This window comes from Candoia aspera, chromosome 8 (genome assembly GCF_035149785.1).
Source record: "Candoia aspera isolate rCanAsp1 chromosome 8, rCanAsp1.hap2, whole genome shotgun sequence".
NCBI classification, from domain to species: Eukaryota; Metazoa; Chordata; class Lepidosauria; order Squamata; family Boidae; genus Candoia; species Candoia aspera.
In genome coordinates this window covers 58,886,096-58,902,122 of record NC_086160.1, presented here as the reverse complement: position 1 = coordinate 58,902,122, position 16,027 = coordinate 58,886,096, and the positions used below count along the sequence as shown (strand labels likewise).

The window sequence follows — 16,027 nt, the reverse complement described above, 5'->3', positions numbered from 1 at the left end:
ATGTAGCCTGCCTAGTCTTTGTATCCCATATGCAGTTGATTTGTTTTTGTATAGATTTGTATATCATATGATAAGAAAATCTCTGGATGCTTTATGTACAGCCCAGTAAATTTCTGTGTCCCACCTGGCTTTTTTCAGCTTATTTTTACATATACACAAACTGCATTGCAGGGAATCTCTGAAAGATCAGATTATTTATGGTAACAAAAGTGTGTGTGTGTGTGTTCTGATGGCTTCTGATTGCAGAATGTCAGTGTGATGTAATATAAACTGCATTAGTTTCCTGGAATGCTTGCTTGCTTGACAATTTTTTATCCAATTCTTTCTCCAGAATAGTGTATATGATATTCTTAATTCCATACTACTATTAAATCTTTACAGCTCCCTTTTCAAAGCACAGATTAGCTTGAGGCTGGATAATTTGTAATCTTTTTTTTTCCATTAAAAACCAACAACTAATTCCCAAAGTGTTTGCTGCAGCCAGACATGGCTGAGCCATTCACTTTTTGGGGGGAGGTTGCCCCAGTTCATCTGTAGCGGGATCTCTATACACTATTTGATACGGAAGTACCTTACATATGGTGATGAAAAAAATGATATTTTGGTGCACCCTTTGTAAAATCAAATATAATACAGGAATCAGATTATCTATCTTCTGCTCTAGAGAGGAAAATGTATGGGTGCATATGTACTGCTTGTGTGTTGGAGCTTATATGTGTACCATAGCTCTTGAACCCAAAACTTATTAATTACTTCTAGGAAGGGAGGACATGCATGTGGATTTTGATGACATTGGCAAGCACTTACCTTTCATAACAATTTTCATGCACAAAAATCATTGCAGAGATTCTGTCCTAACAGTCAGGAACCACGCTGAGACAAGGAATAGGTCTCTAGTGTTTTATTACTGCTACATTAGACAGAAAATCCTAACAAACTGAAGAAGCGTGGGAAAAACCCAGACAGATAAACCCCAGAAGTTAAGGCGGGTCTGATCTGTGAATGGCTGCTTAACTCCTCAGTACTACGCATGTGTTTTCCCCCCTGGATAGGGGCCCCCTCCTGCTCACCATCAGTACTCATGACAGATTCCCTACACTCTACTGTATTTACAGTATCTCTTTTTTTTCCCCTGGTGGAATACGTTAAATGATTTGCTGCAATATTTTCTTTTGCAAGGCACTACTATATTGTCTGGGAAAAAGAAATTTAATGTTCAGTATCTTGGTTCCCTGAATTCATGTTACAAAAAAAATTGGAAACATTGTGATAATTTACTTTAGGTTACATGGTCCATAAAAAGTCTGGTAATCAAGTAATGTATCATTTATTTGTGTTATATGATCCATGCGTAAATTATTTTACTCACTATATTTCTAGAATATGTTTCAGCAAAGTTAACGGAAGACTAACTTTGAATCACTTGTAGTCAGACAGAAAACTAGGATCAGATCATAGTTTGAAAAGCTCTTTGCAGAGTTTGGTACATGGAATTATGATTTAGCATAATGGCTAAACTGGGAAACAATGGCTAATACCATTGGTCTGCTTCTAGGTTTCTTTAACCTCCTCCTGAATCCAGATGCACCCCCCATCCCCACCCCTCCGCATGCCCCAGTCAAGCCCTACTTTGACTGAGAAGCCCTGGCAGCGATAGCTCACATCCTGCTCATCATATAATTGGATTGCTGCAGTATGTTCTAGATGGGGCTGCCTTTGAAGACAACCCAGAGGCAGCAATGGGTTCAGAAAACAGTGACCAGACTTTTGGTAGGAGAAATGCATTTTTGTAGAGTCATTCCTATTCTGCAGTTGCTGCATTGTTGCCAGTAGGCTCCTAAGCCCAATTCAAAGTTCTGGTTATAACCTATAAAGTGCTGTACAGCATAATGTAAGAATATATCAGGGGCCACCTTACTAAATATCCTGGCTGTCCTACCTGGACATCTAGAGAGGGCTTGCTTAAGATCCCTCTCCCCATCCCCTTTGAGCTGAGAGAGGTATGGGCTGGAAGGCACGCCTTTTCAGAAGTGGACTCCTGATTATGAAATATGGTGTTCCAGAGATATGCCTGGATCTTCTCTTCTGACGGTTTGAAGGGCATTGAACAATTATTTCGTTTCAACAGACCTTTGAGCCTCTTTGAGGCATTGTGGCAACCATCAATTTATCTTTGTTTTCAAAGTGTTTGTAATGTATTGATGTTGTATATTGACCAGAGTCTTTTAGATTGGGGAGGCATACAAATGTTGTCAAATAAAAAAATAAAGAAATAATTTTAAAACAGTCTTTGCCTTTTAGCTGCTAATTATTTAAACACAGATCATCTGATCCTGGTGATGAACCTTATCAGCATTTTTTCACATAACAGGCATACAGGTTCAAGCAGCTGCTTTCGTTTGTGTGTCCATGCATGTGTAGCCCATCAAGACTTTTTGATGAAGGAACAATATTTCAAAACATCATTTTATCTCCTGGACTAGCCTTGTCTGATTTTGCAGGAATTATTTTCTTCTTGATTGACCTACCTTTTTTTTTATTTGCTAGGTAGATCTTGTTAAATGTTAATATTCCAATAGAAGAGAATATATGTAGCTCGGAGTTGAACTGTGGAGTCCTTCGTTTGTTCCCTGTTTATATCAGCCATCAATAGACACATAGAGATAAACCACATTTGCATACCATTCCAAAGAGACAATAAAAAAGCTAAGAAAGAAACAAAAATTCCAACAACCAACACCCAGATAAGCAGAGATTAACACCAGACAAACAAGCAGAAAAAAATACGCCAATCAAGGCACAACCAAAGAGAAAAGCACACCCCCACCAACACTAGCAGGGCAAGCCACTGTATATAAAGAGGGAGCAAACCCCACACTCATTAGCATTGATGATGTTACCTAGTTGGGTAATGAAACGCAAATAAACAGCCAAGCTCAGAGAACACCACAGACTCTACAAACGTTAATATTATTTGAGTATAATTGACTTTCCAAAATCCAGAGGTGGCTCTGCTATAAAACAGCTATGCAAGGTGACTTAAGAAAAATATAAGCCTTTCAGGAGGCCCAACTCTATATTTTGCTTCCTAGTAAAGGAAGAGATTCATTCCCCTTCCTGATCCCCTGCCTTCAGAAGCGCCAGTGAGATGTACTGATTACGTTGTTGGACTGGCACCAGGGAGACTCAGGTTCTACCCTCACTTGTGGACACTCACTGTTGAGCCAGTCATGCTCACTCAGCCCATCCTATTTCACAGAGCTGTTCTGGGGGGGAAAATGGGAGGAGGGTGCTGTGACTCAAGATCCTGAACAAAAGTCAACATGTAAATGTATATGTATTTGCTCAAAAAGAAAAGTGCACAAACTGTTGGAACAGCTAAGTGTTCTCCCAGGAGATTGTGGTTCCTGAAGTTTTCCTAAGCAGCTTTTTCATAGATAGATATATGTAAAAGCCTGATTAAGCATTCTTACAAAACACATTTACCATAGCACTAATAATCCAAGACCATAATTCTCTTTATGATTATTGTTATGTTTAGAACTTTTAAGTGCCTTTTTAATTTTATTTCTTAATTTGACTCTTTGTTTTACAGATGAGGGCAGAAGCGCAGTTGACCATGCAGGTGGGGCACAGATTGTAATAGACCATTTAAGGTCACTGGGCAGTAAAACAGATCCAGCCAATGAGAAGCTCTTGACTGTCTTTTGTGGCATGCTGGTGAACTATAGCAATGAGAATGGTAAACAAATATGCTAAAAAACTGTCTTACATATATCTATATCTATATGCACACATATTAAAAAAATAAACATAGGTTTATAAATTTAAAAAATCAAAAGGAATTATTTTGATTTTAAGTGAAATAGTGTTTTTGATTTTATTAATTAAATTACTGCAACATTGTTATGTATCATCAGAATAGTAAATGCATACCTGTCCCAGTTCAGACTTCCATGTGCTGCTCTGTGCTGGGAGTTTCTAGAAGAGTAGGTACTCCCATTCATTTTAATGGAGGTGGTAGCTTGAGTGCATGGAAGAAAGATTTCAAAGCAGTATCCTGTTGCTAAAATAGATAATCTGCATAGGCAAGTGAGCGCTTTTCCTGTGCAGTGGTTTGGCCAACAGTGATTGTCCTTCAGACTATTACCATCCCAAAACATGGAAAAGAACATCCAGGTTTGAGGTGGTAGCAGTGGTACATCCCTGTAAAACTCTGCCCATGTTGGACGTAGACTCCAAACTTCATAAGCCCCAAAGTGTTAGATGAGCAATGACCAAACATAAGTTTTGTTCATTCTTCCCCTCCCTGCTAATTGGTGCACAGAGATCTACAGATCGTTTTTAAACTAGAGTCCCTGTTCCAGGCATAAGGAGGGAGAAGGTGGGTTTAAAAAGACTCTTGTGCCAAAATTGGCACCTGAGGAGGAGAGAAATAAAGGACAGATACACATCTTTGATACCCTTTCTCAGTTTCATAGATGATGCCAGGAATCATTACGAACCAAATCAGCCTATAGTTGGTGTCTATGTACTGGGAACATGCTTATATGGAGAGAAGGTGAATATTTATAATAATATGTTGTTTTCCCCTTAAGGTTATAACAAATTTTCTTCTTTGCTATACCCTTCATTCTAGGTATGGTGTCCCAGTCTGCCATTTCTCATTCTGTTAACTCTTCTCATTCACACATTTTCTACCTGTAACATTGTTTCAATTTAAATGTTTCTTCATGCTGAAGTAACTGAGTGGATTTTCTTGAACTTCCCTTGAATAAGAGAGATCCATTATTTCTATTCAGGCTGATTGGATGGCCCAAGTGAGTTTGCTTTCTGTCTCACCCCAAATCTGAGGATCATTGTTATATTCATTTTGCTTAGTCATCTACAAGAGCTTTTCTGAATGAAGTGATTATAATATAAATTCCCAGAGAAATAGCTTTTGAGCAGTCCTCACAAGATAATACTAAGTGAACTGCTCATTCCATGCAAGAGGAACATTTCAGAGAAAGTCCTCTAGTGGATGTAGAGTCTCCAACTATATCAATTAGCATAATTAGGAAAAGTCTACACTTGACTGTGTATGTTTTCTTAATGTTTCTGTGGCAAGGCACACTTAGAAAATTTGAAAATGTTGAAAATCTGAAAATGCTCCTTATGGTAAAAATTCTTCCTTTTACACGGGGTATACTGCTTTATCCTGGTACAATTATGTATTGCAAAGTTAGGAACCAGTGAGACTTCCATACTTGGAGCCTTCTTCCATTGCTGCAGTAAGTCCACAATGTGAAAGCTCTGTCTAATCATCACCAGCTGTCACTGGAATCACATGTCACAACCATGGTAAAGGAGCAGAGTTTGCACAATTATGGCTGGCATGCCAGCTGTGTTTCTTCCTGAACTGGTCAGATTTGGCAACAGCAATCCATGGTTATATCTAATCTTTTAAGCTGGTCATCTCACAAGAAGCTATTCATAGAGTGTCCTTTGAAATGTGTCTGGAATTTGCATTTGATGTAAAACATAAAAGCTAGGCTACTAACCTATACAAGGTACAGGGATCCAGAAGTTTTGCACTGATTGTCCCGTGCTTCCTGAGCATAATCTAAGGTAATTGTATTTGTATTTGTATGAACGTTTCAGGCCTTAAAAGTCTTTTGGGCTCTGTATATGCACACTGTTGCAGGAGAATCCCTTCTGAAGCAGTCCCATTGCTTAGCTGGTGCAGGGGAATTCTGCAATACACTTGGGCTATTGAATGCACTTCCTCAAGAGCTGAATTTGGCCCTCATTCTCTCAGCATACAGAAAATCTGTAAAGATGCAACACTTTCACCAGACTTGGCAAAAAGTAATAATGAATTTAGTATTAATTTTAATGTATGTTTTGAGACTTTTAAAAAATTCTTAGGCATAGCAAGGATTCATTAAGTAGAAATGTAGGTATGAATCAATAAATATATAAATAAAACTCAGGTGTGCAGTTGTTTGGCATCCTTCATTTCAGCACAACCACATTCATTTCCTGAGAGTGAAGAAGGTAATACCATAAGGGAGAAGATCAGTTGAGCTCTTTGTGTAGGCATTGAGTATCCTTACAAAAACATTTATTCACTTTGCAAAAACTTGCTATGTAATAAGAATGGTTGTTTTTGTGAGCTATAAAGTGTGTGTCTGTGGCTGAATGTGCACCTTCAGAAATGCAACTCTGAACTTTTATTTATTCTTCACAGATTATTCTCAAACTTGGCATCATAAGGTTTATAGGTATTTGGATATTAAATTGAATGGAAGGAGGAAAAAAGAATGAAAGAACTGGAGAGTGACAAAGAAATTGGGTAGAGGTTCTTGGAAAAAGGTTTGAATAGCTGGCTGAAAATTAAACAAGGAAATTTTATATCTTAGCTATATTTTTTCAAGAATCTGAAATAAATAAACCTATAAAATAGTTTGAAGTTAGGAAACCTAGATGCCTCACTGCTTTGGACAAGTAACTGTCTTTAAACCAGTTGTGTGTGTGTGTGTTTAAAAAGCAATTTTTACATTGTACTTCTAACTGATGTTACATTAAAATTCAGTCTGTCAAATTTAGTCTTTTCCTTCCTTGCTATTTAAAGCCAACTTCGGTACCATTGACTTGGAACCAACCTCTAGTGATAAATGTTTACCATTTTGACCTATTTCTGACAATAATCTTTATGTCTTCCAAGGACATTCAAGTGATCTCCTTGATCCCATACCTCGACCTTATCTCTTGACTTCCCTTTTTTCTAACTTTTCTCAAACTTGCCAAGCATAGTAGTTTTTTCTTACTCTTTTTCATTTGCATCAATGCTCAAAATATGTGAGCTTCTACTTGCCAGTTATTGCCTCAGCAAAGCAGTCAGTCTTTCTTTCATCACTGCAAGACCCTCTGATTGGTACCAATATTATTTTTGGTAGTGATCTCCACATCCATAATTTTAAAGTGTCTATTTTTTCCTCTTATTTCTCAATATTCATCGTTCAGTCATACCTTTTTATTAGAAAGAACATTTCTTTACTGTGACCTTCGTTGTCATGGAAATTGCCAAAATTTGCCTTTGTCACAAGGATAATCTTCTCTTTACTTCTTATCCATCTTATCTATTTTGTAGCCAAAGAAAACAAAACATGACACATATTTCTTGTTGCCCAGAGTTCTTACCTGTCTTTCCTTGCCTCTCATGATAGCTTGTTCTATAAATTTTTTATTAAGAGTTTTACAAAGACAATAAAAACTAAGACTAATAAATAGAAGAAAGAAAAGAAAGAAGCTTCCAAATTCCTTTGCAGCAAATATAGATACAATTACAAAATTATCTCTTACTCTATGATTGCAAAAAAAGCTGTTTTTTCAATTATCCAGTTTTTTTTCCCTAATCACCAAAACCACAAATCATAAGTGCATTTTTTTACCGTTTAATGCAAAAAGTCTATAAGGGGTTTCCAGTCAGCCATTAATGTAAATACTGTTTTTTTCTCTGATCAAAGAGGTTAATTTAGCCACCTCCACGAGTACCATCATCTTCACCAACCATTCTTCCATTATGTAGTGTTGAATCTTTCCAATGATGGCTTGTTCTAAAAGCCGTTTGGATTTTTCTTAATTGATATCCTGTTCTTTATTGAGTCATGATAATAGTTTGTTCTAAGTCTGAAAGATTCAGGAGGTTGAATCTTTCTTCATATTCTTCAGTTATCTGGGAAAGGAGCATCTAGTTTGCCAGATCATAAGAATTTCATTAGGCTGAGAAAGTTTTTGCCCTAATGAACTGAAAGATGAATTAGGTTCTAAAGTGAAAGTAATCTAGTTGTTGAAATTTCTGTTTCTCCTTCTCCTTTCAGTAACTCTTGTTAAAAAAAAAAAAAAGATTTGATGGGAACCTTAATTTCTGTTGAGTTGGTACCAAGAGCTTGACAGTTATGGCTAAACATATACTTAACAATGTTCTTTTTGAGTATCATTGCTATTTCATCCTTTTGTATGGTCTCCCATTTATTATTATGTAATCATATGATTTAAAGTAGCCCATTTATTCTTCATTTCTAGTTTGACAATTCCAAGTTTTCTTTGGTTCATGTTTCTCAGACTCCACATTTCGGTTGTATATGCCTTCGTAAAACTCTTCTTTCAATATTGGCAGCTTCATTAACCTCATTTCATTTCCTTATGGCCAAATCTGCTTGTGGAAGTTCAGTTGCCATCTTCTGGGTTTGATTTTGGAGTTTTTCCTTCAAATGGGCTTACTATCTTCATATCTGTCAAACTATTATCCCTATGGTGAGTTACTCATAATTTTACCCTCATCTATTGACCTTATGTTATATTGCCCTTATCCCACCTATTTTGTCATCACTCTCAAAGTCATTGAAGCCATTGACTTCTCTGCTTCAGGGTGATAACTGGGAAGGATCATCTTAATAGCAGAGTATAAAAGTATTGAACCTTCCTAAGCTCTCTTGATATATGCAACCTGCATATATTGCCTTGGTTGGTTTGTATCTTACCTTTTTACATTTCTCTTGGTTCTTTAAAATCTTACATAAGCAAAAAAAAAAAAAAAGAAAGATGATCAATATTCTACTCTGATAATTATTTCATCTACCATGGCTTTCGACTTGTTAACTGCTGTTTAAAAGCTATTTCCAATGGCAGCTAGAATTATGTTGTAAATGGAAGCAGATTATGTAATATGATCTAATGAGTATTACTGAGATTCAGAAAGTTTACTTGGAATTTGTACATTTTGTTATCCTTTGTTAATATTATTCCATTACTTGATATTCAATATTTAAGTTACTGATGTAATAGCGTAGGCTATACTGAAGTACAAGTAGTCCTCACTTACCGACTGCCTCATTCAGTGACTGTTCAAAGTTATGACAGCACTGAAAAAGTAGGTTTACGACCCGTGGTCAGAACTTGTGGCAGTTGCAGTATCCGCATGATCACAATTCAGGCACTTAGCAACAGGCATGCATTTATGATGATTGCAGCATCCCATGGTCATGTGATCACCGTGACCTATACAGCTGGCTTCCAACAAGCAAAGTCAATGGGGAAGCCAGCAGGAACTTGCAAGTCATGGTCACATGATGTAGCACTTAACAACCTGTGGTGATTTGCTTAACAACCATGGCAGAACTGACATCATAAGTCCAGCAGGGTCATGTGATGTTTCACTTAATGATTGCATTGCTTAGCAACAGAGTTGCCAGTCCCAGTTGCTGTTGGTAAGTGAGGACTACCTTTATTTAGAATATTATCTTTAATTGCATTTGGCAGTTTTTTTGTATGTGACTTGAAGAATATGGAACCAGTGAAATTCAAAGAAGTACCCTAGGTTTCACTTTTAGATATGACTTTAAAGCAACATTGTATTTGTCTGATTGTTCAAGTTTTAGGATACATTTTGCATTACAGCATTACTTTATATTTACATTACAGTGAAGACTTAATTGAGCTAATGAAATCAGACTACTGGAACTGTATAATAAATCCTATTCTAAGCTGTTACTCTGCAGCACCCAGCTGATCTTGAAAGATCTAAGTAGTGTTGGACCTAGTTAGTATTTGTATAGAAAACTACTAGAAAATCCCAATGCTGTTGATTAGACAGGGAAGTTTTTAAAAATCCTAGAAAAAAACAATATCAAACAGCTTCTGTATTACTGAGAAAATATGGAGCCGAGCGTGACTCAGTGGAGTCTTTAGCAATACTTTGGTTGTGAATGAAATTCTTTTTTTTTTTCACCGACTAAGGGCCACAAAGGATGAGTCATGATATCATAACAGACGGATGAGGCTATGTAAGTGGAGGAATAACGGATTTATGGACAGTTTTTTAGATGTGTTATGCATTTCTAAGGGTTCTCCATCAATTTTATATACTGCAAAATTGCACCTTTATTTTTCAGTGGGATGACATTTTAGCAACACAGTTCTTGATCTCTGATAATCACAAAAGTCCTGAATCCTGAAAACGTGGGTCTCTGTCCTTACATGATGATCCCCAAATGATGAAGCATGCATCTTGATATCACAATAGAAGCTGTGCTTTTTCATACTTGCATTGTGGCATTGCATACTCATGCATAAGGGTAAAGTTTGCACCATAGCATTGTGACACAAGTTCCATCACCTCTCCCCGCTCTCCCCATGCCTGCAAGTTGTGAATTGTCTCCCCTTGCAGTATGAAAACAGCTATAATGTGAATTCCTTATTCATTCTGCTTGCTCTGTATTATGTTTTCTGCCATTTTGTTCTTTATCATAGAACCATAATTTATGATCCCAAATTTGCAGGAAGAGTTCCAAGTTAAAGGAGAATGGATGTTGACTTACCTACACATGTACAGTAGAAATACAGTTATCTCTAAAATATATGCTACGGGGATTATGTCCTTGCCTAAAACTTTACTTTGTCAGTTTCATAATGGTGAGGTCTGTGGAAGTCCTGCTCATAAATAATGCCAGTGAGTGGCCTTTCATTTTGATTTTCTACAGCTGAATCAAACACTGTAATCATGTTTGTAATTTTCTGCTGTTGGCAAAAACTATAGTTACCATACATTTCATTAAGTGAAAGAATTACTCTTCTTAATCCAAGTAATTTAAGGTGATCATATAATATGAACACAAGTTATTTTACAATGCAATTCATATCTGCCTTCTCAGAAGCAAATTCCACTGAATTGTGGGACTTACTGTGAGTTGTATGAATCTACCTCTGGAAAGCTTCTGTTAGCCAGAATAAATAATAAGGGATTAACAGACTAAATAGCTTTTAAAAAGGCAAATTCTCTTCTCTTTGTTTCAGATAAGTGTCTGAATTTGAGTGCAATCCATGATGGGTGTCAACAGCATAGTTCCTGCTGAGTTTATTTAGTTTATTTATTTATTTATCAAACTTTATCACTGCCCATCTCCCTCCCAAGGAGGGACTCTGGGCGGTTTACAATAAAAGTTTAACTTGCTCCTCAAGTTTTTCAAAAGTTCTGTTGCTCTGTGGTTGTCAGACTATTCAGGCCAGAAGCAAGCCCATTAGCTATATAGACCTTGTATTTATACCTATTCCAGATTCTTGGGCTGGTCTGGGGAGTTATACGTTATGGGTAGTTAGTGGTGGTGTTTTTAATGCCCAGGACAGATCTGTACGTTCAGCTGGTTCAGAAAAAAGTAACCACTTCAACATTTCTATTTATTGAAAAGGTAAGGTTGTCCTACATAAAACGGTGTTCATGTTTTAAGATAAGAAAATAATAAGCAAAACTATATTATCCTCAACTGGTGTTTCCCAGACATCATGGACTATAATCTTTGTTTTAACTTTTAAAAACTGAGTAGTATATCTCAATTGATAATTAGGGACTACAAAAAATGTGAAGTAAAAATGTTTACTTACAGATACTATAAATTTGCCTAAAGATAGCATCACCCCAGTGGTACAGCATAGAATTTTCCTTGCATCTTCCATTCTTGTTCTTTGATGAACTTTTTTTCTTGAATATCTTGCAATTTGTGTAGTGATTACTTGTTTGCCCATAAAAATCTTTGTCTTTGCTTCCCTAACTTACTACTGAAGGAGGTGGGAGCTGCAAACCTACAGTTACTCTTGGCCTATCACTCTTACTATCCATGGCCATTGACCATGTGCCAAGCTGGAATCTAACATTATTTGCAGTTACATATCTCCAATCCCAGCTACTCTTTTTAAGCAAAAAAATGTGTGGGGAAGATTGCTTTTCACATATTCCTATGGATAATCATTTTTACTAAACAGACTCTCTCATACAAAATTAGAAAGTGCTTTCAAAAAGTATGTGGTGATGGATAACAGTTTTTTATCATAGGGTTAATGTGGTTCTAATTCAATTATGCTGAATATAGACATACTCAGTTATTTGAAATACTGAGATCTATATTTTCAATAGTTTAGAAGGAGATTTGGAAACCCCTAAATAGAAATTTGTTAAATTTCTCATGTTACTAGGATTTGTAGTTTACCAACACTTAGAAGTTCACACCTTGCTTGTTTTATTTGTGACAAAGTTCACCTCCATCAGAGAAGACTGGTCTTTCACCTTGTCACCCACATACTATATGCAGGCATTCAGCTGGCTGGAAAATAGGTAATAAAAAATCTCAGTCCTCATCTCTATTATCTTCCAGTATACATGTGGAGATAGGGTCCTCTCCTCTTTTTTTCCTCATATCTAAATTGCAATGGATTAATTTTTTTACCTGCACCAATAATAGTTTGGGTCAGGATCCATGCTCACAGCAACTTAAAAGCTAAATGAGCAATTGAAAACTATGGGTTGGATGTAGTTGACTATATAATAATCACATTACCATCAGTAGGAGGTGATTTGTGTTATCCCACTGCTTTCACTGAGCCTGCTTGAAGAATAGCTACAATCTAGATCCAACCCAGTGTTAATATACAATGCTTAAAAACTTGCATGTGCAGAAACTGGTGGATTGTTGACAGTAAAAAATCCTTCTTACCTACTTGTTAATAAATGTGTTGCCTGGGGCTCTAGAATGAATAGTATTTCCAAAATAACCACGATAATTGTACTTTTGTTATAAAAGGCAAGGACACCTTCGTAAATTACCTTTTCCAGGATTTGGGGACATTCTTCACTATGTAATTAAAATTATACAAAACTAACATAAGTTTATTGGGTAAAAATGCTGAGAGGTAGTTTCTCTCATGCATAGAACTCTTTCTTTCCTTCCATGATAGCTCTGAATGCTAAGCAGACATCTGAAGAACAAGGAAGATAAATAATAAGTTGCAGTTGCCTCAATGCCATGTTGCTGATACTGGACAATAATTAAGGAGCCAGTTATTGGAGGTGACATTGCAAAGTGAAACTCTAACTTAAGGATGTTTGTCTTTCTGTTTGTCTTTTTGTGTTTAGATACCCTGCAATCTCAGCTCATCAACATGGGAGTTATCCCTACATTAGTGAAATTGTTGGGCATTCATTGCCAAAATTTGGCTTTGACTGAAATGTGCCTTGTTGCGTTTGGAAATTTAGCAGAACTTGGTAAGTTTTGGGGTGCAACATGCAACTGCAACATTTTAAGTATTTTTTTTAAATAAGAATTTTATTAAGTTTGAAAGAAAGATAAAAACTACAAAAAACTAAAAACTAAAAAAATGCAAAACACAAGAAAAAATAATTTTGTAGATTACGTAAAGTGATTTCCGACTTTCAACAAGAATGTACAATTTCCATATTTAATCCCTTACTCTATATCAACATTTTAAGTATTTTTAAGTCATTTGTGTTTTTTTACACAAATGACTTAAAAATACTTTTAAATTTTTTACACAAATGACTTAAAAATACATTTAAATTTTCTTGTCGCTTCCTTTCTATTGACATATAGATTCCTGTTCTACTCACTATTCAATAAAATTATTGTGCACAGGGTAAGAGAATGATGTCATAAGGAAAAGCAAGAGTGCAGATTTGTGCAGTTAGGAATTTACATGATTCTACAATTATATAGAGTACTTAGAAGAGCATTGCATGCAAGTGTGGAATGGGACAGTCATCAGCCTTCTTCAATCAATGGACCAATGTTTGATAGAAAAACTTGAGGAAACAAGAAATGAAAGGACATTTCAGAGTATTACAGTGGGCAAGGGCAGGGTAATGTTGGTGATTATATTCCTCACTTGTTACCTGTTATTTATATTTAATGACATGTGGGGGGAAATATACATTTGTTGTATTGATTCACATACTGTGTGATGAAAGAGAAATTACTTTTGGAATTTTTTTCAAAGAAGAAAATTTTGATGAAACTTAAGTGTGAAAGCCCTGCATTTATTAAGTTGCAGGGTGCACATATTTCTCTCCTGTTTTGTAATTATCTCTCCTATGCTTTGCAGCATCCTTGGCTTCCTCATCTCACAGCAAAATGGTAGCCAATGTCGCACAGTACTTAAGATTCTGGTCTGGGAGTGAGAAGACCCAGGTCAAAGTCTACCCTTAAGCACAGGAATATATTCGGTGACTGGGCCAGTCACCTGCTCCCAACCCAGCCTTCCTTATAGGAGAGCTGTTGTAGGAATAAAAATGTAGGAGTTCCATATGTAAGCTGTAAGGCAATATATAATTCTAACAAATTCCATTCTTTCCTTCTGTATCTGTTGCTCAAATCTTCTTTGCTGCAGTCATCTTCTGTCTAGGCCTTAAAAATTTTAGTCAGCTAAATATTTACACCAGCTATGATAGTGAAAATATTTACCAATTTACGTTGGTTGCCTTACCCCCCTAAAATGTGTGAGAGAGGTCAGTAAGCTCAAATACTGCCTCTGTGCTTTAGGTCAGTAGACAAAGCAGCTCTAGCAGAGTACCTAGATGTTGCTGTTTTGAAATGCCGGAACAAATTTCACCAGCTTAAAGCCATGAAAATGGTACGGCAATGGACCTGACCTTTAATTTTGGCAACTGGTGATCAGTACACTCACTGTGTCGTGCTCCCTGATCAAACATTCCCAGAATATCTGATTGGACTCACATGTATGAATGGACCTAACACAGGTTGGGACTTGCGGGTCAGTGGAGTTGGGAGGGGGAACATGCCAGGAGTGTGAAAACATCTTGTTTGGACTATCTCTGGTATCCAAGGTCAAGCTGCCAAACACATCTGTGTGAAGCTGAACTGACTGGCATGAAGAGGGAGGCTGCATGCCTGAGAGAGGGAGCGGGAATTGTACTCATTGGGTTGTTTAATTGAGGGAAAATGCGGGAACTTTCATTCATAACTTTTTTTCACTGTTCTGTATACTACTCTCCATTAAAGAGATTTCTACTATAATTACGTATGAATCGACCTTAATGGCAGACAGAGTAATACAGTCATTACACACTGGGTAGTTTTCTCTATTTGCCTGATGGCAGCCAAAGGCTAATTTACTCTTGTTGTGGGTATATTCATATTTCACTGGGTGCAGTTTCAAACAATTGTTAATAATTCAGGTCACCAGGTCTTAATTTTCCTAGACGCTTTTCTTTTCATTTACCGACACTTTTAAGTAGAGGAGCGTATTACTCCTGTCAGTGAATTCAATTAGCTCAATTAATCATTGCATTGTGTAACCTGTTAAGAAACTGAAAAGAAAATAATTCTGCCATTTGATTTTTGTTCCTTTATGCACTTAGCTTCTTACTTTTTGATTTTACAGAATCAAGTAAAGAACAGTTTGCCTACACAAATATTGCAGAAGAACTCGTGAAGCTCTTTAAAAAGCAAATAGAACATGATAAGAAGGAGATGATTTTTGAAGTTTTGGCTCCTTTGGCTGAAAATGGTGAGACTTTGAGTATCACTTTTATTTCTGAATGACCTATTGATATTTCCCTAAATTGTACTTCTTGTTTGTGAAGCTGGCTGGTAAGGCACCTCACTATGGAAGCTGTAACAGCCAATTTTTACTTAGCTGTATATGAATGCGCATATACACAGATACACATCTTAAATTGGTGATTTAAGGAAAAAAGGATGGATATAACATTTGACATACAGTGGAAATGTTTTTTTGTATAGTCACATATATGAGATTGAAAGAACTCTTTTAAACTTAAATTTGTAGGGCTTGCTTTATCTTAAATTTAGGAAGCTGGATGAAATCTGTCCTGTTACAATGAAACTTTATCTTATTAAGTTGTATGGGACTGAAGTCTTACTTATTCAGTAATTCCTTTTGTTTACTTAGTTGATCAGCACCATTTATTTCCAAAAAAGATTGAAAAGTAGACAGTGTAATTGATCATTTATATATAAGAGCTTGCTGTTGTTAATTTTATTTATCTCTGTTGCAGAAAGAATCTATACTAAATTATGGTAATTTAGCCTATTGCCTATCACATATGGTAATTTGGATCACCCTCCTTAGAATCAGAATTTGATCACACACCTGGTCTGAAGGCATTTTCTGACACAATCTTCAAATAGTTGGGGAAGCAGAAATTAGGCAAAGA

The 16,027-nt window shown here is 36.4% G+C and overlaps 1 protein-coding gene across 4 annotated transcripts in view; it reads left to right on the top strand.

The window, feature by feature from the left end:
• The window catches only part of RAP1GDS1 (Rap1 GTPase-GDP dissociation stimulator 1), an 88,696-nt gene that overhangs the window by 56,306 nt on the left and 16,363 nt on the right, over positions 1 to 16,027 (top strand). For 3 of the 4 annotated variants that reach the window (XM_063310827.1, XM_063310828.1, XM_063310826.1), the window contains exons 5-7: positions 3,596 to 3,742; positions 12,950 to 13,078; positions 15,232 to 15,357. In XM_063310827.1, the coding sequence (XP_063166897.1) occupies positions 3,596 to 3,742; positions 12,950 to 13,078; positions 15,232 to 15,357 (402 nt within the window). The remainder of the gene's footprint in view (positions 1 to 3,595; positions 3,743 to 12,949; positions 13,079 to 15,231; positions 15,358 to 16,027) is intronic. The other variant, XM_063310829.1, reaches the window with a different exon arrangement.